This window comes from Lepidothrix coronata, unplaced genomic scaffold, assembly GCF_001604755.1.
Source record: "Lepidothrix coronata isolate B3197 unplaced genomic scaffold, Lepidothrix_coronata-1.0 Scaffold28, whole genome shotgun sequence".
NCBI classification, from domain to species: Eukaryota; Metazoa; Chordata; class Aves; order Passeriformes; family Pipridae; genus Lepidothrix; species Lepidothrix coronata.
In genome coordinates, this window is record NW_016690208.1 from 4886642 (window position 1) to 4913674 (window position 27033).

The following is a 27033-nucleotide window of genomic DNA, read 5'->3' on the forward strand; positions in this document are numbered from 1 at the left end:
CTCCTCCCGACGGCGGCTCCCCCGCCCCGCTCCGTGCGGGCTCCGGGGGGCTCAGAGGGGTCCTGGGAACCGCTTTGCCCCCGCGGGCGGCTCCTGGAGCCCGAGCCCACGCGTCAGGAACAGCGGCCCCGGCCACGCGTGGGCCGGGGAGGGGAGGTGGGCAGAGCTCCCCCCGCCGCTTTTGTGATGCTAAAGAGCCCGGCGCTGAACCGCGGCCCAGCTGCGGCCCGGAGCCGCCCCCGGCCCGCCCCCCGGGCCCCCCCGCCCCGCCCAGCCCCGCGCCGCTCCCTGCGCGCCCCTCCGCGCCGCTCCGCCACTCCCGCGCCGCCGCCGCGCTCCTCGGACGGCGCCCACGGAGGCCGCGATGCTGCTGGAGCGGGTCCGCGCCGGCTCGGAGAAGGCAGCGGAGCTCTGCCCCTTCCCGCGGAGCCCAGGTGAGGCGGGGGCGCGCAAACCTCCGCGTCCCCCCGCGGAGGCACCGCCGGGAGTCCCGTCTGTGCCGGTTCCGCGCTCCCCGGGGTACCGTCGGGGCCGCGGTCGGGGTTGGCTGCGGGGGAAGGCGGGCGGCCCGACGGCACCGGGGGGTCCATCCCGGTCCGTTCCGTCCGCCCCACGCTCCCGCTCGCTCTCTCCTGCTCGTCCCCGATATAGGAGACCCCCTCGCTGCCCCCCCCGCTTCAGACGCCCGTTTGGTCTCCCCGGGGTAACGACGGGGCTGCCCCGGGCTCCCGGCGCTGCCCCGGGGTCCCACCGCTCCCCGCTCAACAAGGGCAGGGACGAAACGGGAAGTTTTTGATGCCCGAAGGTTCCCCCCGACGGCGGGAATCGCCCGCGCCCCCCGCCCGGCTCCTACCCGGCTTTTTCCGCACTTTGGAAAAACTCCCGTTAATTTTTCTCTTAAACGTTCTTTCCTCCCGTTTAACGAACGGGGACAGCCCTGTCGGGGCGGGGGGAGCCGCACCGCGCTCCCCCGCCGTGCTCGGGGCTCCGCGCCTCACCGGCGGGGGCACAGCCGGGGCCGGGGCAGCGGGGCCGGTCCCGGTGCGGGGCCGTCCCGGTTCTCTCCAGCAGCGACCGCGGCCGGCGGGGCTTAAAAACCAAACAACGAGGAGCCGGCGTGGGGACCCCGCCGGTGTGCGGGGACCGAGGTGTCACCGGCCGCGGGACCGACCCCGCGCCCCGGCAGCCCCCGTGGCGGGATTGGTGCCCCCGGTTCGTCTTTCCGTGGCCCTCCCCGTCGGCTCCCCGCGGTGCGGGGGTTGTGCGTTTGACCCGACAACCGGGAGCTGCTTTGGCCCTGCGGGGGCGGAGGCGACACCGCCGAAATTGGTACTTCCGATCGGTGGAACGAAGGACGCGAAAAGAACTATTTTCCCGCAGGACGCGATGCTCGTTTTGGGCCCCGTGGTCTCCGGCTCCGTCGGGGAGGCAGCGGGAGGGGAGCGAGGGGGCTCGGCGGGGCTCAGCGGGGCTTACCGTGGGGATGGCCGGGGCAGGGCGGCGGCAGGACCGGGCCCGGGGGGCTTCGCCCCGCCGGGGGGGCCGAACCGCGCGGTGCTTTGCTCGAGCCGGGGGCAAATCCGGGGTTTGCGACTCACAACGAACCCGGGGCAGCGCCCGGCGCTGCCTCCCCCCGGCGCGACCCCCGCCCGCCGCCGGCCCCGCCGGGGTCGTTTCCCGGAGCCGTGTCCCTCCCGCCGCGCCCGGCCGGGAAGGGGCGGCGGGAGGGGACGTGGGGATGTGCCGCCGGGGGCGGGGGGGATTAAATACAGCGCGGCGCGATGCCCTGCCCGGCGCTTCAGAGCGGCACCGGCGGGCAGGGCCGGCGGCTAAAAATAACCCGCTTTAGCGAATTAAATCCCCGGCGGCGCGGGGGTGGCAGCGGCCGGGGAGGGGGGACACAACTGCCGCCGTGATTTGGGGGGGGAGATCGGCGGGGGGAGCGCGGCGGGTCCGCGCCCGGCCCGGCCTCGGCAGCGACGGGGCGGCGGAAGATGCTCCAGAGCCCGCGGCCCCGCTGAGCGAGCGGAGCTGGCCCGCGGATCGCGATGCAGCGTAAGAGCCGCGGGTCGAGCCGGGCTGAGCCGGGACCTGCGGGGCTGTGCCGTGTTGCCGCTGCCGGAGCTCAGTCCTGGCCGGAGCCGCTGCCGCTGTTGGGGCTGTTCGTTTGGACGCGGTGAATTGTTGAGGAGAACGAGATCACCTCCACCTCCACCCCTACGCACCCCGAGGCAGCTCTGTGTCTCCACACACAGTTACCTTTACATATAGATACTCTCATGTCCTCATCTATCTGTATCTCTACTGCCGTGTCTAGATCTCTCCATCTCTATCTATACCGATATATCTGCATTTATGTATCCTATATTCGTATTTTTACCTCCACATCTCTATCTACACCTCTAAAACGAAATCTATATATTTATATCTATGTATCTGTAAATTTCGTTCTCTATCTACTGTATTTGTTCATTTTTATATCTCTATCTCTCCTTATCTGTATCTTTATCTCTTTCTGTGTCATCCCTGTCGGGATCTGCAGGGTGAAGGGACAAGCCTGCCGCGTTTTTATTTTCAGTGCAATTCTCGCAATTTTTGGTAGTTTCTTCCCTTACTCCACCCGGGCTGCCCCGCCGTTATTTGAAGGTGAATTTTGGAAGTGCAGGAAAAGGAAAAAGAGCCTGGAATAACTGTAGCTTTGCCGGCGGATCGGTCGGGGGGTTAATTCCGTTTCTATCACGTCCCTTCATGTTTTCCCGGGTGCTCCCGGGTGTGCACAGCCCGGGGGTTCGCTGATCCCCGCGGCGCGGGCAAACGCTCACACGGCGCTGCAAAAAACGAATTTGAACGAATACTGTGGTTTCCTGGGCTGTTCCCCGGGCCACTCCGGGCGGCAGCGGCCCCGGGGGTGGCGGGAGGGGCCGGTCCGGTCTCGGGGGGCAGCGGGGCTGCCGGGGGCTGACCGGAGCTGCCTCCCCGCAGAGATCCCGCTGTGCGCCGGCTGCAACCAGCACATCGTGGACAGGTTCATCCTCAAAGTCCTGGACCGGCACTGGCACAGCAAGTGCCTGAAATGCTCCGACTGCCAGACGCAGCTGGCCGAGAAGTGCTTCAGCCGCGGGGACGGCGTGTACTGCAAGGAGGACTTCTTCAAGTGCGTGGGGACCGCCCGGGACGGGATGGGACGGGGGGCGGCCGGCCCGGGTGGGGGTCCCAGCGCGAGCAGCGAGTCAGGGTGAGGGGGGATTCAGCACCGCGGACAGCGGCAAGTCCAGCACCGCGGACAGCGCCGGGCAGGGCCGGGAACCCTCCCCGGGCACCTCCCGGCTCAGCGGCCGCCGCTTGTCCCCCCCCGCTCAGGCGCTTCGGGACGAAGTGTGCCGCCTGCCAGCAGGGCATCCCCCCGACCCAGGTGGTTCGCCGGGCCCAGGACTTCGTTTACCACCTGCACTGCTTCGCCTGCATCGTCTGCAAGCGGCAGCTGGCCACCGGCGACGAGTTCTACCTCATGGAGGACAGCAGGCTGGTCTGCAAGGCGGACTACGAGACGGCCAAGCAGAGAGGTACCCCTTCCCCGTGCCCCGTCCTGCCACCCCCCGAGGGCAGGAGGGAGCCGGCCCGGGGCGCTCCTGCCCTCCGGGACAGGCTCATGCAGCGGGCGGGAGGGGTGAGAGCATCTGCCGTCGGCGGGTGGCTGGGGGGAGGTCGCGGGTCCCGCGTCCCGTGGTGACTTCACCTCCCACTCGCACCGTGTCGGCAGAGGCTGAATCCACGGCCAAGCGGCCCCGCACCACCATCACGGCCAAGCAGCTGGAGACCCTCAAAAACGCCTATAACAACTCGCCCAAGCCGGCGCGGCACGTCCGGGAGCAGCTTTCGTCGGAGACGGGGCTGGACATGCGGGTGGTGCAGGTGAGAGCGGGGTCTGCGCGGGCCGGGGGGCGCCGGGGGGGACCGACCCTGCAGCCACCGAGCTCCCCGGCGTGTCCCGCCCGCAGGTCTGGTTCCAGAACCGCAGGGCCAAGGAGAAAAGGCTGAAGAAGGACGCGGGGAGGCAGCGGTGGGGTCAGTACTTCAGGAACATGAAGCGATCCCGGGGGACATCCAAGTCCGACAAGGACAGCATCCAGGAGGAGGGGCCCGACAGCGACGCCGAAGTCTCCTTCACAGGTCGGTCACCGGGCTGTTTTCACCTCCTCAGTGCCACGGTCAGAATTTTCGGGCATGATACAATGAGTGAAGCCAAGCGCCCAGAGGGGGAGAAGGGCAGAGCTGCGGGATTCCAGGCGCGGTCCCGGCGGGGGAACCGGGGCCGCGGGGGCTGAGGAGCGAGGGGGACACTCCGCTGTCCCTTCGGGGGGGATGTTTGTGTCAGGCCCGAAAAGCTGCGGGGACAGCGGGGAGAGCTCCCCGGGCAGGCGCTGCGATGTCAGAGCCGCAGCTCGTACACGGCCTTTTCAAGGGATTCTTGGAAATACAAAAACCAGAGAGTTCAGAACCCCTGAATGTTTGTATGGGGAAAAGTGTGCAATTTTTTAATTTTTTTTTTGTTATATTTTTTAGGGGTGGTTTTATTTGTGTAGTTACTCGTTAGGACTCCTCAGTCCTGCGGGAGCTGCGGCAGCTGTGCTGCGAAAGGGGGACTGCTGCGGGTTAGGAGGTTTCTGCATCAGAGAGTCCCGTTTTTGGAGCCGAGATTTCTGTTGACAAATTCAGAGACATTCCCCCAGCAGCTCTTGTCCTGCACAGCCTCATCCCACACTCTCCAGAGCCTCAGGAACAGGGTGGGGTTGGGTGGGGAGGTCGGTGCCTGAGGCGCTGCCGAGGGAACGTTCCAGCTCCAGGTAGAGCTCCATCCCAAACGTGTGTGTGTGGTTTTTAGGGATAACGAGAGAAACTGAAAGGCAAACCTTTGTACATATTTATACAGACACGTCTATAATGTGTATGTTTATGCACACACAGCTTTGCATCTCAGCTCCTCTCTGTTTCTGAAAACTATTCGATTTTCGAGTCTGTTTATACACACACACTGTGCATCAGCTCATTAAATATGAATATTCTATAAATAATAACTAAAAAATGTGAACAATTATTGAGAGCCCCATGCCACAAACAGGTTTGTATCCCAGGCAACAGAGCAGCTCTCACTGTCCATAAACCCCTAACAAATACAAATAATTTTTGCCGGGTATTTAAAAAATGTTGCTCATTTCTCAGGGTGTTTTTAAGTCGAACAAATACACTCTGGAACTGTGTTTTCATTAGCTTGTTCCTGAGCAGACAAATATCTCTATTTAATATCTTTTTTTTTCCCTGAGAAATGGAGAGTTTTTCCTTGCATTGGTGAATGTTCAGGTGGCTCCTAAAAATTATACCAAAATTAGGATAAACCTCAAAGCCAAATAGAAACAAAAGGTGGAAAGGTATTGAACTCACTTTCCCTTTAAAGGATTATTTTTTAAATCACAGTCTTATATTTTAATATGTACTTTTCATGCATATTTTTAAAATCCAAACTGTATCAGACGTTTGTACTCAGAAAAAAAATAATAATCCCGTGGCCTTCTATGAAGATCCGTCAGCAAGGGTGGGAATAATAAGGAATTACAAGTGGGAAGAGCGTGGCTGCTCAGCTCCCATCCATCTCATCTATTTATACCCAGAGCTTGCAGGGGTTCCTGTGCAGCCACTGCCACCCCTGACCATTGCTCTCCCAGTAAAACCAGTCCATTGCAGCCATGACCAGTAAAACCAGTCCATTTCAGCCATGACCAGTAAAACCAGTCCATTCCAACCGTGACTGTTCCTCTCCCAGTAAAACCAGTCCATTCCAACCGTGACTGTTCCTCTCCCAGTAAAACCAGTCCATTGCAGCCATGACCATTGCTGCCCCAGTAAAACCAGTCCATTTCCCTTTCAGATGAGCCCTCCATGTCAGAAATGAGCCATTCCAATGGGATTTACAGCAATCTCAGCGAGGCGTCCCCTGCGCTGGGGAGACAGGCCGGGACCAACGGGAGCTTTGCCCTGGATCCCAGCGGGATCCCAGCCCAGGACCAGTACCACGACCTGCGCTCCAACAGCCCCTACGGGATACCCCAGTCTCCAGCCTCCTTGCAAGCACTGCCAGGCCACCAGCCTTTAATCTCCAGCTTGGTTTACCCAGACAACAGCTTGGGCATCATGGGACAAAGCGGACAAGGGGTGCCCCAGCCCATGAGGGTCCTGGCCGGGAATGGCCCCAGCTCCGACCTCTCCACCGGCAGCAGCGGGGGGTACCCGGATTTCCCTGCCAGCCCGGCCTCCTGGCTGGATGAAGTCGACCACGCTCAGTTTTGATACAGGATCCACCACGGTGCAGTGGGAAGGGGAAGGACTCGGTGCTGTTGAACCCTTGGAATGACGGAGGGACGAGCCGTGGCTGCCGAGCGGGGCAGGAATGTGTGAGGACACGGACGTGGTTTTGGAGGGGACCCGGCCTGGTGGGCAAAGGCAGTGGCACCACAGCAAGTGGCATCCTGAGTGTCCAAACAAACTGCTTCTCGTGTCTTTACTAAACACCAAGACTTGTGCTTTACAGATTTGATATGAGGTATTTTGCTTTCTGTTGTCAGTGCATTCTCCAAAGCAAGGACTTGCTTCATCGCCCACCCACACTGAGACATTTTTAAGGGAAAATAAAAGTCCTCATCCACGGTGAAAGGTGTGACAGTGTCTATATTTCTATAGGAGAACTGTTCATAGTGAATCACTTCAGAAATCCATGGTAGGAAACTTCTCTGTTCTTCCAGCAGATTTTTTTAAAAGCACACCAACAGTGGTATGTTTTGTTTTATTTTGGATTTACATCCACTTCTCTAAAATGAAATGCTCTTTAACATGCCAATCATTTACCGACGTTTTCCTTTGTAAAATGAAAATCATATGTTAATTCTGCTTCTCCTCTTTTTAATTTGTAGATTGCTAGTTTGACTCTTCCATATAAGCATTAAACCGTGAATAGATGTATTTATTACCGACTAATTCCACGTTTATCACGGGGTCAAGAGGTGAATTTTTCTTGACCCAGGAACACTAATGGCTCTGGGTTGTGGGTCTTATGCTTTTCCTTCACATTTCCTTGCAACAGTTCAACTGCAAAATGTCTCAGAAATCACCCTGATGTCTTGTTGCCAAATACCTTCTCGGGGGTCTCTCAGCAGGAGGGTTTGGCTGGTTTAGTTCCTGCCATTCCCGAGGCACCACTGGGAGAGTCAGAGCGAGCACAGGCTTTCCTGGGAACACATCTCTCTTCCAGGCACTTGTGTATTTCCATGGATATGGTGCGAGCTGATTGTGAGGAAAGGCAAGACAATATGTATATTGTTATCTGTAAAAAATATGGAATTAACTGTAGATTATGTGAATGTCCAGTGTCTTTTATTTATATTCTCGCTTTCTCTCTGATGATCAAATACTTCAAGGTTACAAATAAATTTGTCAGCTAAACTTTAAACAGTCTTTTGCTAAATTCACATCGAAAGCATCAGCATAAGTAAATAAAACACGTTGATCTAAGAGTAAAAGCTCTTAAACCTCGATGCCATGATCCAACAAAGTGTTGAAATGTGCTTTCAATATCTCCAATATTTTAATGTTGAAATATTCTTCTCAATAGAGGAGCAAACCCACCGAGGTGGAAATGCTTTGGAAGAAAAAAATGAGAGTTTTTGGAGGCTGGCAATCCTTGAGTGACCCAAATGGGACTGCTCTGGGCACACACAGACTTTGATCATGGCCTGGCTGTTTTTGATGGGTCCTGGTTATTTTTTAGCATTTATCCCAAAGGTAGAAGCAGAAATCTGGGCTGATAAAGCAATAGCAAATGCAGTCTGATGTTGTCTGTCTGCGAGCAGAAAGTCAGGAACATGAAACACGGAGTCAGATATTGGAATATTTCAAAGAGAAATCTGAAAGAAAAGGAAAAAAATCCTCAAGGGGTTAAGTTTGACAGAGCATGTACATATATTTGTTTGGTTTACATATCTATATATCTAAACACACACATATATCAGATATGCACATCTCCTCTTACACAAATCTCTGGGGTCACGCTCCTCGGAGCAGAGGGAAGTGCTGAGGCCTCTGGCTCAAGGATTTGATGACAGACCCTTTATAAAGCTTTGATGTTCTCGCTCCCTGGGAAGTCAGGGAATGTTTGCCCAGGGGTTTTCCGTGTGCACAGGAGAAGAGCAGCACCCCTGGGCAGTGAGGAGCACCAGGGCCATGCTCTGGTACCCAGAGCTGAGCTGCCCAGCTTGTGGAGACACCTGGAACATCCTGGATTTGATTCCTCACCTTTTCCAAAGGTGAGGGGAGGGTCGTCTCCCCAATCTCTTGCTGTTTGGCAGCTGGGGGGGCTGTGCTGAGCACAACCCACAGCCACCAGTCCCTCCTTCCCAGGCCTTTGCTCAGCAGGGGTGGGACACTGATGTCTCCAGAAGGGAAAACCCCACTGTGTGACACCATGGGTGTAAAAAACACCCCACCAGCTTGGATCTGGGGGTGACACGTGGAAATCTGCTCATATCTCTGCTCTGGGGGATTTTGGAGATGGGTGAAGCTGTGTCTCCTCCAGCCAAGGCAGAAATTTGCCTTGTTTAGGTGAGTCTGAGCCCAGAGCTGGGCTCAGCAGCTTTTCCTTCCTTCTCCAGGACTGAGTAATAAAGAGACAACTGTTGCTGCCAGCCTGTAGGTACGTCACAAGGACATTTCTCATGGAAATTTGTGGAGTAAATAGAAAACTGTGGGATTTAAAAAATCAGATTGCAGAACTTCACCTGAAGAGAAAACAAGAGTTTGGGCTTTCAAGATTTCCATGTCTAGAAACACCCTCACCAAAACTGGGCAAGTGTTCTGCATCAGAACACTTCGGTGGTTCAAGTATTAATAATATTTTCCTATAGAAGACTAAGAAAAGACTTTAAGACATGTTTATTTCCTAAAAATAAGGAAATAAGAACAGAAAGACAGAAATTTTGGGATAATGCTGTTATAAAACCAGTCTAAAAACTGTAGTACTTGAACATGCAGTTTATAGATATTTTTCTCATCGTTTCCCTCCCTCCAAATAACGGACACTGCTGTTCCTCTCCCCCGGGGAATTCCCAGGGGATGGCTGAATTTAAGAAAGGGAGAAATGCAAATCTGCCCCTCTGCCTTTGTGCTTTGCTCTCAGAGGCAGAACGGGCTGGAAGTTGCCAGTGTTTGTTCTCCTCTGAACAGAGAGAGGAGCTTCCCGAGCGTCCTGATCTCAAATTCAGGGATTGCATTTCAGCCTCTCCTTTCAGGGCTGAGGCTCAAGGATTCCATTAATATAAATGCTTTCTTCCCGTTAAAAAGAAAACCAATTTGAAAGAAGCAAATAAAACCAACGCTGTCCAAGTGACTGACAGCTTGTAAAACCCAAACAGAATTAGGAAGGGGGGTTTTGCACTGCTCGGTTTGCAGGTGAGCTTTACAACCTCTGCTGATTTCCGTGAGTGCAAGACACAGGAGGCAGGAAATTTTTTGTGTTCTCAGTGAGGAAAATCTACTATATTAATATTTTTTCTTTTCCTTTTTTTTTTTTTTTTTCCAAACAGCAAATTCACCTTTGTGCTCAAACCTGTGTTCCCTACAGAAATTATTAGATTTTGTGTCAAACAGTAGAATGTGGGCCAGGTGAAATCCCTCATCCATGGGGAGCAGGGAAGGTGGATGGGGCCAGTTCATCCTCAAGTTCCCCTCGGGTGGCTTATCCCAGATGCATCAGAGCATCCAAGCAAAGGTATTCCCACCACCCCTCCTGTCTGACCTCGCCTCCCTCTGCCCACACCACGGTCCTTGGGAACAAGGCAGGAAAGGCCAGAGACCCTCCTCCTGCAGCACAGGCAGAGCTGCTGGCTGGGATGAAGGAGGGATTCCAAGAGATTTGGACTCAGTAAATACTCCAGGAAAGATGCTGCCTGCTAACAGGCATCTTGAGCCACCAGCAGCCCAGAGTTCAGCCAAAAACAAACCCCACACCTTTTTTTAGCTCTCTGGTGATTTTTCCACGGAGGTTTAAAGACCACCCCTGTCTCTGCAGGGAGGGCAGAGCCTCTTGCTGCCGGTATCTGGCTGGACAAATGTCCTGCATCCCACTCCCATCCAGGCACTGGCCTCTTCCAGAGAGGAAAGTCTCCGAGTCAGCTGGAGGCGAGTAAATCACTCCTGACAGCTACATCTCTACAGGGCAGTTAGAATTAATGTAACAATTTGGCGTTTAATGAAGCAACAACATGCTGGGCTGCAGAGAATGGCTGGGACCTGCTGCAGTCACATTATAATCCCTCAGGGACCCAAACGGCAGCGACTCCATCAGATGCCGACTTGTTAAGCTGAGCAAAGGGCCGGGTGGGGAGAGCGGAGCCGGGAGCGCCTCCAGCTGGGAATCAGCCAGCGTCGGGCAGCTGAGCGCGGCTCGGGGGACAGACCCGCGGCTCGGAGCCCCAACCCCTGTGGCCTCGTGCTCCGGGATGGGAATCTGAACAGCAGGAGCAGCCCAGGGGATCGCCAGGCGCTGCCTGGAGCTGCCGAGGGTCTCGGCCCGAGCAGGTCGCAGAGATGCCGAATAATGTTGTCGGTGTCAAAAAAACATCGTGTGGGGCTTGTCAGAAGAGGAGAGGAATAAATCAGCACTGGGCAGGGTGGGACTGGCAGGACAATATGTTTTCTAAATAAAAACCAGCTCCATCAGGTGCTCTGCCCCCAAAACTTTGATTTCTGCAGGCTGCAGGTATTCCAGCATCTCCAGGATAAGACCTTTTAAAAACACTGCGTGGAGGAGGGAGGGAAGGGAACGAATGCAAATGACTTTGGAGACAATCTCCCGTTCCCCATGTATATACATACCCACTCAAAGCACTGCAGCAGCTTGGAGGCTTTAAAATAAATCATGCAGTGCTTTCCTTTCCTTTTTTTTTTTTTTTTTTTTTTTTTTTTTTTTTTGCTTGCCTTGAAATGAAAGCACAGCACAAAACAACATCCCCTCACTCGCCGAGGCAGCCGTGCTGGAGCTCCTCTCCGGGGCTGGCTGGGGTGGGTGTGTGGCCATAAAGCTCCACACGTTCTGTTGTGAAGCCTCATGGTCACCGGCTTTAAGGGCTTGACAGGTTTATAAAGTGCTGAGTGTCCCCGGGGGATGCTGGCACTGTTTGCAGGGAAGATGAAGCGTGCCACATCCAGCTGGTCTAACCAGGCAGCGGGAAATCTAAATTAATTCAGGAATCGCTGCTGTTTTTCCGAGGGAGGATGTTGTACTCAAGCTACGGGAATAGCACACTGGAATATTTATTAACGGCGGGATGGGGGGCAAGGGCAGGCTCCCCTCTCTTGTGGTGGTGTAAATCAAGGCAGGGAACAGAAGTGCAAAGGGTGGCCCCAGGGCTGTGCCCCTGCAGAGACAGGGGTCCCTTCCCACACAGACACCCCCACAGGACAGGGTTTGGGGGGGAAGGTTTATTCCCCTTGAAACAGCTGATCTCCTCAAACCTGCCTGGAAGGAGGGGTGGGCCTCATCCAGGCCCACCTGGGCTCTGTGGGTGAGGCCAGAGGGAAGTTATTTAATGGCTCCTGGCTCCCCTTACCCAGGCCTGTGTCCTTGCTGATTCCTGGCTTCCCTCAAGCACCGTGGGGTCACTCTCCATTCACCATGTGGGACCTGGGATTGAGCCTCCCCTTTGGACTGAAGGTCAGTTCTGTGGGCTGGGTTTGGGAGAGGTTGTTGCAAATCCATGGGATGTGGTGTTGAGTTCATCTCCAGAACATGGTGCTCGGTGTTTCCCCAGGATCTGTCCTGGAGTTTTTGGGAGCCATAGATGGAGCAGTGTGTTTCTTTGTATCCATAGGGCGGTTGGTTCCCAACATGTGATTCTTTTCTGGACTGAAAAAAACAAAACAAAGCTCAGGTGATCTCAGCTTGCTGTACAACAAGCCTTTACTTTAACACAGCCTGGTTTAAGGGGTTGGACTTGTTTGACGGTTCCTTTTTTGCAAGGCCACGCAACACTGAGATGTGGCTGCTTTTCCTTCTGCATGCTGCAAACTGGATTAGGATTTTTTGGGGGTTGTTTTGTTTCCTCAAATGTGAATTATAATCCGAAAGGAGTTAGAATATTGCCTGGAGACTGGATGCTGGGATTCCTGCTTGTTTGTTCTTGGAATCTGGGTGTGGGTCTGCTGCTGTTTCATTTCTGGAGGGTCTCTGTGCTGGGGACAAATGAGAAGGACAAACCAAGTGGTGCCTGTGTGTGCAGAAGAGGAGGGATGGTGGTCACCTCCTGGTTAAGGAAGGGCTGAGCTTGTGTGTCACTGCAGCAGAACCATCACTCTCCTGGGTGCAGCTGGATGAAGGTCTCTCAGCCCAAGTGGTGTCTCATGGGCTGGTCTGAGGCTGATAAAGCAAAGCCAGGCTGTGTGTGCTGGGCAGAGCCAGGGTGGCAGAAGGGAGCAGTGTTAAAAAGAGATTTGTTTTAACTGTGCTCTTTGGAAAGTGTAGTTAAACATCCCATGTGGTCCTTGGTGCCCCACTCGTGTTGGTTAGTGTGTGCCCTCCTCCAGCAGCACCTGCTCTGATGGCTCTGACAGCTCTCACCAGTCCAGATCAAGAGCCAAGGGGAGCCTTTGGCTAAATGAGGGAGGATTTGGGCAGCAGACCCCTGGATTTGGGAACTGGGCTCCAGTTGCTGAGTTTGTCATGTTGAATTGGCTTCATATGATATGATGCTTTTATGAGAGTGATTGAGAAGGAGCAGAGCCAGGTCCTGCCTGTTCCTTGCCACCAGCAGTACTTAGCACAGCCTTTTCATTTTCATTTTTTGAATATTCCCTCCTCACCGTGGCCTGTTTCTGACAGGAGGCTGCCACGAACTTCAAAATTAATTTTCCTGGACTATCCTAATCATTCTGGTTGAAACATCCCCTTGTTATGCCTTTATTGGGATTTGGCTCTGGGGGATAAGGGTGTTTTGATGAACCTGCCTAATGTGGCAAAATTAAAACTTACTCTGGTTTTAATTTGTACTAATCATACACTCAGAAATAAAGAATTGGTCCCCCAAGTGTTTTTCTGGACTGGAGGGCCAGGCTCATTTATTTGCAGGGATTAATAAGCTGCATGCTAATTGTGGGATGCTGATATTAGCCATGCCCCAGAACCACACTGAGCCAGGCTGCAGCCCAGATCCATCGAAACACAGATTTGTGCAGGTTTTTATCCCTAGATTTGCCAACAGAAAGATCGTTACATTCAGAAATAGATTCCCTTGTTGAAGCACCTCATTAACTGAGATGAGCACTAATTGGATATGCTTTGATCAGGTGGGATATTTCTGCCCCACTTCAATGTAAGGGGCAGCAGGTTGTGTCCTGTGTGTGAGTTGAACTGCTTGGACCAAGCACAGTGATGCAGTGGGTTGCTGAGCCACCCCTCAGTTCACGGGGACTGTCACCAAAACACCTGTGAAACAACAGCTCAGGTGTTTGCAGGCTGGTGCCTGGGGCTGCTCTGGCTGTGACGTGCAGCCACGGGGCAGGTCCTTGTGCCCCCAGCGCCTGTCCTGCTCCCTGGCATGACCCTGGAGCCAAGGTGAGCCCGTGTCTCTCCTTCAGGCACAGCACAGCTGGAATATGATCACTTTGTGTGGCTCTGGGGGTGGGCACATCACTTGTCATTAATATTATAACAAGCCAAGCAGGGATCAGGTTGCAGCATGTGGAGCTTTGGGTCCCATGGCACCTGTGGGCAAGTGTCTGTGGAAGATTTCTCCTTCACTCAATGGCTGGGGTGGAAAGAACTTTAAAGATCCTGCTCCACTCCCCCTTCCATGGGCAGGGACACCTTCCACTAGACCACGTTGCTCCAAACCCCATCCAACCTGGCCTTGAACACTTCCAGGATGGGAATAGCTCTGTTTAGCTCCATGTGTGCCTGTAAGGGCCTCCTGCCACAGGTACCCTCTGCGTGCTGGGGACTGTGGGCTGTGTGTGCACACCATGGCACTGCCTCTGACTGGGGGGTGCTCCAGTTACAGGTTGCAAAGTAAAGCCAAGACTTATCTCAGATGTTTTCCTGCTGTCACAGCCCAACCTGATGGTAATTATGAGCCTGGAGGTCAAATTTATCTTTGAAAAGCCACGTGGAAGGCACTTACGCTCGAGGCAGGAGGACACTGGTGGTTAAAACCCCTGGCAGGTTGTGTTTTGGGGAGCTGGGTCACTCCTCACAGCTCAGCCAGCCCCACTAATGAACCAGCTCTCTCTGGAGTCACCTCTCCTCCATTAATTAAAGCCCTTTGGTGTGAAGAGGAATTGAGGAAGGGCTCTTGATGCAGCTACTCTTCCCACAGATGTTGCTGAGTATCCATTACTGCCCGTGAAAGCCTTGTCAACATTTTTCCAAGGAAGAATGAAAATGTAAATAACTTTAAAATGATTCAATGTCACTGTGGTATGGAAAAAGGTCATGCTGCTGGGGACCATTCATCTTTTTGCCGATTTAAAGAGCTTTTTTCCTATTACATTTTTTGAAATTAATGTTTTTAAACATTACCCAAAGTAATGTTAACAATTAGGGGGTTTATGGGATTGATCGTTATGCAGGCTGGGATTTAAACTGGAGAAGATTTGTTTTAGGTGGTCGTTGCTGAGGGGTTTTAACAGACTTTTTGATTTAATGCTTATAAAAATGATTGCATGATTTAATGAGAAGACAAACCCACATCCTGAATTCCCATGTAAATATGGGGGTGGAGTATTCTTTGGGAATGAGTTTTGTATTATGGAGGAAGAGCTTGTATGTGGATGTAAATGTTAAAACACACGTCTGAAGGGAGAGGAGCCTTATTTTTGGGTTAGGGGTTGGGGGAAAGACAGGTTGGAGGCTGTTTCCCCTTGTCCCCATATAGTGTTTTTGGAACTCTGTGCTCTGTGGGGAAAAAAAAACCTCTAAGATCATTGAGTGCAACCATTAACCCAGCACTGCCAGGGACAGCACTCAGCCGTGTCCCTGAGCACCACAGCTCCACGTTTTTGCTTGGAAAGGCTGATATAAAGATGCTCTTTGCATCTGTTCCACTGAGGGCAGCAGTGCCAGCGGTGACAGGCTGTCAGGGAAGATGGGACGTGGCTCCTGCCTCCTGCCCTGGCAGAGCTCAGCCCACCTAACGAGGTGGGCCAAGACCTCCTCGTTAACCCTCTGCTCCAGCTGTCACGGGGCTCATCTCCCCCTGAGTGTGAAAACAGGAGACACTTTGAAGGCTCCCTGCTCCTCTGCACGGGAGGAAGGTCTGGGGAAGGGGGGAAATAGCTGTGCTGTACCAGCAGTGCTTGACCTGCCGAGGTGCACTTGCATTTTTCACCTCTCTTGCCCCTGCTACAGCAAGTGTGAGGGAGCAGGGGATGCCACAGCTGGTGCTTTGCATGTAATTTTCACCCTCTTGTTAATGACCTTGCAGGGATTAGCATGGCCTTCTCCATATGCCAGTAGATTATGTCTGTTGGCAGCTGCTGCTACTGGAGCAAAATGGGATAGTTTTCATTAGGAGTGCTTGACACTGGGCTGCCCTGGGTGTCGTCAATCCTAAACTGTCAGTGCCTGTGAATAAAGCAGTGTACAGATGTGATTTATTAGACGTGCTGCTGCTTTGCTGAAAATGTGGCATTTCCAAGTCAGCAAGGTCTTGCAGAAGGTGTGAAAGGGATCTTCTTGCTCTTCCCTACTCACTTACCCTTCCACCCACGGGCTCTGTGGGGCTGTCTTGCAACACTGGGTGGAAAATCCACCCTGAAATGATTGAGTGACATGATAAAATACCCCCCTTGCTGCTCAGTGTAGCTACTCACTAGTAAATACATGTGTGTTTGTTTTTATTGGAGGGAATTTGTGTGTTTTTTTTTTTTTTTAACAGCTTTAACTTGCAAATATGTTTTGCAAGACAATTTCTATCCAACTTGAATAGGGGATGGGAGGAGTAGGTTCTGTTCCTCAGTGTTGGAACACGAGTTGACTTTGAAATTATTTTATTTTGATGATTAAGAAAATATTCACATTTACCACACAGACCTCTCCCCTCCTAATTCAAGCAGTGCAGAGTGAAGTGATGTTTCAGTATCACCTTACAACTATAACTGAATCAGGGGTATATCCTGAATTATTTTTGGAGTCTGAGGGGGGCACAGTTTCTAGGGTGCAGGGCGAGGGGTGGGTGAGATCCTGGCAGCTGGGTGAGGGAGGGATGCTGCAGAGGCTTCCCGGGGAGGAACCAGACTCTCTGTGTTCTGCAAGGTTATTAATCCTCTGTTTATCCTGTTTTAAAATAAGCAGTTTAAAGGAGGCTGTCAAGATGATAGGCCACAAATCCATGTCATTCGTTTGATTTGCAACAGCAAAGCTAAACCCTCGTGTGTCCCTCCCCCAGCACGAGGGGGGTTGTGCTCCCCAGACACTGCAGGAATATCCCAGCCCATCCTGGCTGGAGGGACCCGCTCCTTAGGCTGGAATGCTCATTTGGAAAGGCCAAAGGCTCTCCCTGGGAGCATCCAGAGAGCCATTCACCGGATTCAGGGGTGTTCTTTGGGGCTGTGCCCACCTGACAGACCCATCCATCACTGATGGATCGAACAGCAGACCTGGGGAAGGGCCCAGCTGCTGGGGGGGAGTCCTGGAGCCCCTCACTCTGCTTGACTTTGTGCTGCTCCCAAGAGCAGACCCAGCAGCCCTTCCGAGCAGAACAGTTTCACTGTGGCAATTTAGCTACTTGAAGACTCTCTTTGCAAGTTCAGTAACCCCAATTCACTATTTGAGGCATGTCAGGAGAGGATTAACAGCCATGTCATACACCAGGTATGATTCATCTTCTGTAAATATGTCTCTTATCATCAGTGGGTAATTACTTCATGAGAAATAGTTCTGATTAAATCTAAATTAATAGTGTATGTGGAAGATCTGGTTTAAAAGTGGTGATGTAAGGTGAATATTCCTCCTTTATTGCAATACAAAAGCTCGTGGCAGAGCTGGCCCAGCCCAAATGCCCAACAGGCGCAACCAAAAAAAAAAAAAGGAAAACTGATTAAAAAAAACCCACAAATTTGGATCAAAATAATTTACCGGCACACAGTAATTTGAAAACACACCCAAACATTGCCTGTGGGCAAACCTCCTGCTGCCCTGGGGCCGAGGGGGGTCTTTGGGCAGGTCTGGATGAGGTGGGCACTGGGGGGATCACTTTGTGCCCCAGGGACAGGGGGTGGGGGCTGCAGGGGCCTGGGGAGCAACTTGCTCTGAGCCCCTGAGAGATTTCCTAGACAGAAGAAGACACAAGGGAGTGGTGAAAGGGTGTGGGCAGGAGATGATGAATGAGGGAGGAGGGGAAAAAAAAGGGAACAAGAATGGAGAATGTGAAAAGAAGTGCTTGAACTCTGGCTGTGGCAGAGCAACACCCCAGATGGGCTGGACTTGTGTATTCAGCAGCAGGAATAAAACATCTCCCTGGGCAATCAGAGGCAGGATCACACAGACAGTTCTCTCTCTGGAAAAATAATCCAGGTTAGCTAACAGTGAGAGTTCTAAAATGCCCAGGAGGTAATTTGAACAGTCTATCATATGTAAACTAAGCTCCAATCCCAAAAAAACGCAGAATAAAAAGTAATGATCACAGCTATTTAATTCCCTGATAAAGAAGGGTCATTCAGAAGATATAAAACTGAACTACCTGATGGCTCTGCTGCCAAATGGACAAAAATTTGGGATACAGAGAGAATATTAATTTTATTAAACTAGGAATTCTATTAGCTGAAATAAAGAGGTATTTGAATATAATTGTATTTTGAATATAAAAAGTCATAGTCATGGTAGGGAAGTCTCTTTGCTTTCCCCCCCCCACACTTTCATTCTGTTCTCGTTAGAGAAGAGCTGGCTCCAAAGTTTAGCTAATTATTTAGATTACTGGTGTTTTCAGCAAGGTTTACATTCTCTTGATATCGTAAGCCTAAATTAGAGAATTCAACACACTGGTTGTCAACACCTATTAATTATGATGAGATTTTGGCATAGTTGATGTTCTTGGTACCAGGACCACAATCTCATGCCACACAACATCAGGCAGCAGCCTCCTTGCTGCAGCGCTCAGGGATGATGCTCCAAACACTCCCCTTCCCAGAATTTGGCCCGTGACATTCCCATATTGCGATTTCAGAGGCTCTGCAGTACGGTTTATCAGGAATTATAATTATTCTAACTACTTGTTGGAATAATTGGGCGGGGAGAAACCACAATTCCCAAATCCTGGAGACTCTTCCCTGGGGCACTGCCAGGTTAAAGCCAAGCCCAAGGTCTCCTGAAGCACAAGAGTCTCATAAAGGCTGACACCTTCCTTAGCAGGGCAGAGGTTCCACTTTCAGGGACTAAAATAAACAGTTAGTCCCAGTTTCAGGGACTAAATAACTGCAATAACATCTGGATTAAGATTAGTCCCAGGCATGCAGGGGAGGGGGTGTCCCTGGGTAGGAGCAGAACCAGAGGGTTCAAGCTACTTTCCAAACCACCCAGGGAACACAGAGTTATTGGGATGCTCCTGATTCCTGACTAGATTTTTTTTAATGAAGTGCAAGTCTGTAACCAGAAGACACTAAAAAGCAATTGCATTAAATCAAGAACTACATCTGACTTTATGGATTGTTTATGGGATCTTTCTTTTATTAATTCTTTATCCTTTAATATTATAAAGGATTTGTGTCTACAATAAATAATGTAAAGTTACATTACATCCTCTTTGGCTTAAAATTTTAATATTCCTATTGCCCATGTCCATAAAGAAATTGTATTTGAGGTCATTGCATATGTATAGCTGGAGCCATAACCCTAATGGAATTACTATTCAAGCAGAGGCAAGATTAGTATGAACGCCAAGAAACTACCCGTCTGTCAGGGGAAAAGGTAAAAGTTCAGAGTTCAGCTTGCATCCAAATTATTTATCTCCCTAATAACTTAATAGATTGAATATATTACTTGTCAGTGACCTTGATGTACAACAATAAAGACCCCTTGGTAGTGTCAGAAAATATATGAGACTATAATAAGTAGTACTTATGTAGGGGAATAAAAACATATTCTTTATGATAATGAAGTCTCTTCCCCCAAGGACACCACAAGGACGTGAAACCATGTAAATATAAACCCCAGCTTGTATTTGGTTATAGCCAGACAGTGGATTGTCTCCTAAAACCAGTGGAATTGCTGCTGGTGTAGGAAGCTGCATCCTGCAGATGCCCTGGTGGGGCCATTGGTCCCTCCACACGTGGTGAGGGGTGGATTGTGCCCTTTGCTGCTTGTCCAGGCACGTGTTACATCCCCCATCCCATCTTACAGCCTCCTTCTGCAGGGAGTTATTCCCTTGCTTTTTCAGACTTCCTGCCCCTTCTAATTATTTCCCCTCTCGATCTCCCGAGTGTTTAAAAGAATCATTTAAATTAGAGTTTAGGATCAAAGGTAATACTGCAAATAGGCCTGTTGTAAACATGACTAAAAATAGGGAGGTGATTTCCCCGAGTGCCTGGTCCCTGGAGCACTGCAACACAGTGTCTCTATTTCTTTCTGTTTCTATGTCTATTTTTCAAGGCTTCACAGTATCTAAAGGGGAAAACAATAAGCCCTCGAAGGATATTGTTCTTTAATAAAGCTTATGATTATGGATTTTTTTCTTCCTCAGCCAGCACAGAATCACCATTAATGTAGTCAAATGGAATGAGCCTCTCCTCTTTAACAGGTCATTTTAATCATATATTTAAAGTTTCACTTGGAGATAGAGGGGGAGGGTGAGAGGGGAGACAGGAAAAAAAGGAACTTATTTGATCTGTTTGATGTCTTTCAATTAATCCTCCCAGCGTGCCCACCCATGGTGTCTGTGCCAAGCTGAGCAGGGCAGCTGGCTCTGATCCATGCCAGGAAGAGTCCTCTTGCCTCCTGGGATACCTGGGGTGTGCACTGTGTGGGAATTCGAAGGAGTCCCGTGTCCAACACAAACACCAGTCTCGTAAAGCAAGGTGGTGTCGAGGTCCCTGAAGTCACCAAATCTTTCTTCCTCTGCCAGCAGAGCTGCGTGGCCCCCCCAAAATCCAAGACCCAGCCCTGCAGGCTTGTCCCTGCTCCCAGAAATCCCAGTGGAGCTGGCATGTCTGCGGCTGGGCTCCCGTTCCCCGGCCTCTTATCCCAGCAGCCTCACGGTTTTGATTGTATTTATGGCCACTTAATCTGTGCTTGCAGCCAGGATCAAATATATCTCCAAGTATTGATCAGCTTTAGGCTGATAGAAGTTCAAGCTCACGAGGTCTCGGTCTTTGACCCTCAAATAGGATATGAATCTCAATCCAATAGACTGATATTCACACGCAGTCGCTGCCCAGGGTTGCAGGCTGAGAGGGAAAAATCAATGGAGAGTGCTAATGATTCACAATTTATAGAGCAGCTGCCATTTTAATATTAGAATAAATGTTATATTGCAAAGGGATGGGAACATAGGTGGTGGCATGGAGAATATTTCTTTGCAGCCTTTTCTGTGAGGAAATGATGTGCGTGGGATTTTATGAAGTATAATTTATTGGCCTCATTTAGACTTATAATTTAAAACTCCTTATGAAAAAAGGTATTTAACTAGAGTGGATTGGGTAGAAAAAGCAAGGGCAGAGCTGGCTGGCTTAGAGTGCTCCAAGCACGTGCTGGTAGGGGAAAGGAAGCAATATCCTAATACATGAGATTGGATGTAGGAATTCCCCTTCTGCTTAAACATCCCTGCAGCATCTGGCAGCAGAGAGGCCCCATTCTTTGCTCTGACTCTTCAGAGCACACTTGTAAATGAAAATACATATATTGAACATGCTGATGAGGTACATGGAGCACATTAAGATAAAATAATGGGTTGTGTCAGAGTGGAATGGTAGGGCAGAAACTCTGCTGAACTGGGGTTGAGGTTTAGAGAGTTGCTGAAGGCAAAGACAAGTGGCTGGAAGACAGATTTCAAACCACGGGAACGTGGGAGCTCTCTGTCCACATCACACAGGTTTTGTTGTATTCTCAAATAACTCATTTTTATTTGTAATGCAATACAGTTTCGTTTGAGGTTTCTTTCCAGCAGTTCATGGGGCAAGTAATCGCCAGACTGGTAGAGGGGCAGGAATTACAGGGATGTCAGAAAAAATGGAAGGTAAACTCTGCCCTCTGGCCTTTTCCTGGGGATTGGAGCTGGGAACCTTTCCAGAGAGAGCAAGGAGGAGGGAATGCAGTTCTTTGGGTGACCCAGCAGCTTGGGCCAGGCTGGTGTTGGTGAGCTGAAGCCCTTCCTTGGCTGTAGCTCTGGGGCCAGTGTCCAGGGAGGTGGTATGATCCTGACCTGCTGCTGTGATGTCCTGGAGGATGAAAGCCAGAGCTCTTTGTTGGAAGGTGGTTGTTTTGGCTTGTCTGTAGAGAGCAGCATTCCCAAATTGGTCTGTAATCCACCCTTGTTGTACCAGAACAGGCTGGGAAAACAACATCTTTCCCTCCAGTTTCCAGCAGAACTACACATTTCTTCTCAGTTCATGTGCAGTAAGTCTTCACCTGTAAGTCCAGTTCACAGGGCACTATTTCAGTGTATAATAATGGCTTTCACTGTGTGGATGCAAATGGTAAAAGGATTTTCAGTACAAAGAACCCAGGCTTTTTAGAACAGACAAGGAAAGATGGAAATCCTACATCAAACCCACAATTTATGGCATCTGTTTTGGCCATCTCTGTATTTATTTTTTTATAGAAGTGAAAAGAACTTAAATAATTCATCTGCCTGAGAGCTCATAACTCTCTGGCCTGTGTAGAATATGTTTCATATATCTCATAACCTGGAGCCTATTGACAAACTGTATGAAAAATAACAGCCCTTTCACTTGCAAAAGCAAAATCCAATTTATTGATTGTGATAGTCTGAATAATGGCATTTCTATGGACCAAAAGGTATTGCCCAAACAGGTTAGAGTTTACTTAACTCAGGGGGTGAAATGTCCCCTGCATACCCTCATAAACCCAAAATTTACTTGATGTTTCTCCTTCCTTGATCATACTGCCACTGTGACCAAAATGTTGAACTTGCAATGGAATTAAACACGAGATCTTTGAGGGGCTGGGTGGGGGTGAGGGGAGGAACAGACCCAGGGCATGAACACATTTTTTTTTAAGTCTGACAAGATACAGCACAGGCTCATCCGCCCAGCTGCTCTGGTAACCCTTAGAACTACAGGGGTTCCAACTTCTTCTGCTGACAGATGCAAGTCTTAAAGTCTGCACCTCGATCTGATCTTTGCACTATCTGCATTTTAAGGTGGGTCTGCTCCAAGGTCCTGAATTTGAACTTTCTCCCCATCTTGACAGATTTCTGATTTCCTTTGGGTGTTTTTTTCCTCATTCCGCATCAGATTCTCTCTAATTGGGCAGCAAAGAGATTGTTACAGCATCATAAAATACTGAGAACCCTTCCCCATCAATTCTGCCCTTTGGAAAATGCTGTTCTCCAGTCCCAGTCTTGCATACATTCTGTTCTTTAATTCATAAATGTTTAAATAGGGGCCTAAGAGATCCCAACTGTGTCTTTTTACATAATGAAATTACAAGGAGCAATACGTTACTACCATCCATAAACTTACTGTGCACTTTACATAACATTCAGATGGGTGGCTCTGCATGAATGCAGATTTTACATTTTCAACTTTATTAAAGAAATGACTAGAGTGCTGGAAGGGCTGCGGGGCTGGATGGTCAATTCAGATCCTGGGGGCCATAAATCTGAGAGGCTGTGATTTGTTGTTCTTTACTCACAATAAATTAAGCCTTTCCTGATGGAAAGGTTGGCTCCATTTGTTGCAGTTTAGGTCACGGTGTTTGGACAAAGATGTGCTGGGAAGGGAGTCTGTGCTGGGTCTGATGAGGAGGGAGAATATCTGCATTTTATCCAGCTCCTGGAGCAGGTTTTCAAAGCAGGATAACTGAGTGAGATGATTTTTGGCTGAGGGCTGATTGTATTTTAAAGGCTTTTGACGTGTTTCTTGGAGGTTTTTTTACCTGAATGAAGCAGTGGTTTAACCAACAGGGCTGGGTGCAGGTTAGGGTTAGGGTGGCCCAGCCAGGAGCTGTGTCCCCATTCCCTGGCCAGAAAGATGCCACTGGAGCAGTTTTCAGGGAAGAAAAAAAAAGGCAGGGCAGCCCTGTGTCCTGGGTAAAGCCAATTCCGGGTAGTGCACATTGACCTGGCATGGCAGAGACTCATGGGCATTATACAACTGAAATAATGTCATTTTATCTCCATCCCTAGTAAAAAGTGTCCCAAATTGCTACTTACTGGTGTCTCTTCTGGGTAAGGAATGGGACAATACCCAGGGTCTGGTGAAGCAAAAAGTATTACTGTTTCAACCACGAAATCATAACATCATTTAAAAACCAAATCATTTCAAAGTGCTTTAGTCTGTCATGTCTAGTGTGAAGGATGATTTAGTTGATAGTGGCTTATAATTTTCCATTAAGAAAAAATAATCACTACTTCTAGGTTTGCTTTTCCTCATCAAGATTTAAACCTTCTTTTAACCAGGAAGGAAAAACATTCTTGCCATTGAACAAGACAAAGGGCTGTTAAGTTGAGAGAGCAGCTCATTGAGAAACAATCTCAAAACCAACCAAACATGAGAAAATCAGACATAACTGCTGATAAATTGGCACTTAACCTTTTCCTGGAGCTGTCTTTGCTGGAAACAGAATTATTCCCATATCTGCACACTAGATATAGGTGCCTGTGTGAGAACTTACAGCTGTTTAAGAATTCACTAAACAGCTCAGGGATATTGGTATTAACTTTATGACATTAAAACATAAGGAGTTCAATCTCTTCTGTCATATTATTGTAACAGAGGACGGGTAGGTGTGGGTGGCTCATTTCAAATCTGCTCTGAATAAATGTTGGGTGAAGACAGCAAATTTTGTTCCAGTGAGGAGTATATTTCAAGTTCAATAATAAAGTGGCCAGGTCAGCCTGGAATTCCCTTTCCCAGAGAGGCAGTGCTGTCAATTGGATGTTAATCTGTGTTAGATCCCATATCTGCTCTAAACTTCAATTCAGGAGAAGTTTAGCCTTGACCCTTTGAGGGAGTGCTCGTGCTGAGGGGTCTGGCCCAGGTGGGTGATCCCTGCCAAGGCTTTCAGGGCTCTCCTGGTACATTTACTCCTAAAATTCCCTGACTCAGGTCTTGTGCAAAGCTGAGCTCTGCCCAACAGTGTCTGTGAGATGCTGCCATTGCAAACCCGCCCTACATTTTGGTTCTGGTCGAAGGTTTTGCCCACAAATTGCCAGGCAGTACTTGCTGAGGGAGCCAACCTTTGTGTTATCACCAGAGCAAGAATGGGTGGATTAAAACACAAAATCAGAGGAAAATGGGAAACCTGAGCTGGTACCTATGAAATGTACGTTAACTTCTCGTGTCCCCAGTGCCCAGGGAAAGCTGCTCTGACCTCTGTAGTCTGAACATTCCTCCAGTGCCGACACAAAGCACCTGACAGACTGTCCCAAGCACAGCCTGAACTTGAGGGGAATTGCTTTTGCTGAACAGCGATTATAATTCCCGCTGTATATCCAGATTTTGACAAGTAAATCTCATATTTTAAACACAGGATTAAAAATTTTTATTACTACAGTGGGGATTAAGTAGTAAAGCCTCAGAATGTAAGTCTGCAAAGTAGGAAAACAGGAAAATAAAGTGAAATGTATTGTTCAAAATAACTCGGGCTTAACCCTCTGTCCCCTGGTTCAGACCCAGACTGTGATCAGTGCAGCCCTGTAGCAGTTATCCACGGGGCTCCTGTAACATTTCACAGGACAGGTAGGGGATATGGAATTTCTTCCTGTTGTTTTTCAAATCCCTCCATTTCCAGCCTTGGCTGCACCATCGTGCTCAGAAATAGAAGTGGCATTGAATGGCATCCCAGTGAGAAACCCAAGCCAGCCGGGCTCCTCTGCTGCTCTGACTTGGCTGATTACAAAGTAGCTCATTTCCGTTCCTCCGTGTTTGTTTTCAAATGAAAGTCTCTTTATTGAGAGTTTCATTGTGAAAGTGCAGCAAATATAACAACTTATCAGCTGAAAAGCTTTCAAGCCTTTGGGACCCACAGGAGCCAGCAGAAGCCTGGCCCTTGTCCTCAGTGAGCCTGGGATTTTACCCAAAACTCTTAATTTTGAACCTGCTTCCCAGAAGGATGATCTTGGAGTGAAGCAGAGCAGCTGCAAAGTGTGGGTTCTGTTTCCTCAAAAACCTCCCTTTCCTAAAATGATGGATAATAATATTTCTGTACCTGTCAGGTGGAAGTTTAACTTGACTGTGGATAGTAGGAGATTTGAAATCCTGAACGATATTATGGAGGTGGAAATAATAATTCTTCCAGGGTGATTTGAATGCACAAATTTAGAGGCTGCCACCTCCAGCTTCAGAAAGTGAACTCACAAGAGGCACTGATGTCGCTCTGCTGAAATTTCCCCCAAAATATTCCCATCCAGAACAACCAAACACTGAACTTTACCACTGGGAAAACTGTAGCTGAAACAGGTACCAGTAGTAACCATCTAATGGAAAAAAAAAAAATTGAATTTTTGGATGAATAAGGGAACTGTTTATGCTTACTATGTCTTTACTCCTCTCCCTGAGCTCACAGAGCTGATAAATTGCATTTTCCACGGCAGTGTTGGGGATCAGCAGCTGCTGGGTTCAGGATCAGGGGAGAATTTAGAATTTGGTGTTGAGGTATGTGGTGCAAAACTATCAAACCAACAGCTCCTGCTGTTCCCAGGATTTGGCTGTTTCTACCAATATTGCTTTTCTGAACAACTAATGAACCCCTGATATCCATTTAGCTGCTCCTTTGGATACAGGCACAATTCTAATTCTTATGAATTTGAAATCTTTACTCTTAGTTCTTCCAGACAGTGAGAATTCTGACTATCTTTTTAATTTTCCAAATGAACATCCCTGTATCTCCAGCAAGGCCATATGAGCTTTTGACTTGATTCAAAAATTAAAAGTGAAATGGTTGATAAACATAAGCCTTCAGAGGTTCCCCCGCTTTGCTAAGGGAGGTAAATCTATCTAATCACAGGTTAATTACCAGCTATTTTCACACTACCAAAACATTCTTAAAAAACAAATCAATGTGTAATAAATGATTTATGTGTGTCCAATAATTAAAACCTGAATGCTCAGCACTTACCAACTTACCATGCTGGAACTGTCAGAAGATGTTATTTCATTCTAGCAGTATCAGGTTTTGTATAACCCCCTGATTCCTGCACAAGGAAACAAAATTATTGAACATACAATTATTTAAACCCTCCCTGTGCTAAGGACGTGTAACAGTTGGTGGCATAATAAGCTAATGCAGTTATTTTGCTCACTGGCACTCTCAGCCACATTCCTGTTTTCCCAGGCAAGGAACACACAGATTTGGCTATACCAAACGCAAAGGGAGCTGCAGGCAGGGATGGAGGTCATTCTTGGGCCAAAGAAATTTTAATTTCCATGTCATTTTAGCTGCCTTTCGATACAGTTCTTAATTAACTGGCAAATCTGTCTTTTCATTTCCATTGAAACATGTTGACAGCGCATTCTGACTTGGCTTGTAACCTGCTATTTTCCCTTTGCTGTAACCAGTGCAGAGGTGCCACAAAGCTACAGGTGCCACCAAAAAGAACTTTTCTTTATCCCACGTAATTAATTACCTCTTTATCTCCATTCCATTATATAACCAGTGTAACAAAATCATCTAGGAGGCTGCCTTGTTGGGAAGGTGGATTGAGTTTTTTGGCAGTACCGGTCATCCTTGCTTGAAGCAGAGCTGGAGACGAGTCCTGCAGTGTGGAAAAACAAAGCAAGGTCCAGTTGCCCTCGAGGAAGGGCTGCCTTGCAGTGTTGTGCCCA

General features: G+C 49.5%; 1 protein-coding gene across 1 annotated transcript; it reads left to right on the forward strand.

Moving 5' to 3' along the window:
* The first annotated feature begins 325 nt into the window (after positions 1-325).
* LHX3 (LIM homeobox 3) lies at positions 326-6773 on the forward strand. Its single transcript, XM_017809941.1, has 6 exons — positions 326-434; positions 2983-3154; positions 3361-3563; positions 3761-3912; positions 3999-4170; positions 5924-6773. The coding sequence occupies exons 1-6, from the start codon at positions 365-367 to the stop codon at positions 6340-6342; spliced, it is 1188 nt and encodes a 395-aa protein (XP_017665430.1). The 5' UTR covers positions 326-364; the 3' UTR covers positions 6343-6773.
* The last annotated feature ends 20260 nt before the right edge of the window (positions 6774-27033 follow it).

Bases quoted from the DNA above. Each gene is read 5' to 3' on its own strand.
- LHX3 (XM_017809941.1), top strand. From the start codon at position 365: ATGCTGCTGGAGCGGGTCCGCGCCGGCTCGGAGAAGGCAGCGGAGCTC. The intron at 3,564-3,760 runs GTACCCCTTCCC...CCGTGTCGGCAG, and splicing joins CGAGACGGCCAAGCAGAGAG to AGGCTGAATCCACGGCCAAG. The intron at 3,913-3,998 runs GTGAGAGCGGGG...TCCCGCCCGCAG, and splicing joins TGGACATGCGGGTGGTGCAG to GTCTGGTTCCAGAACCGCAG.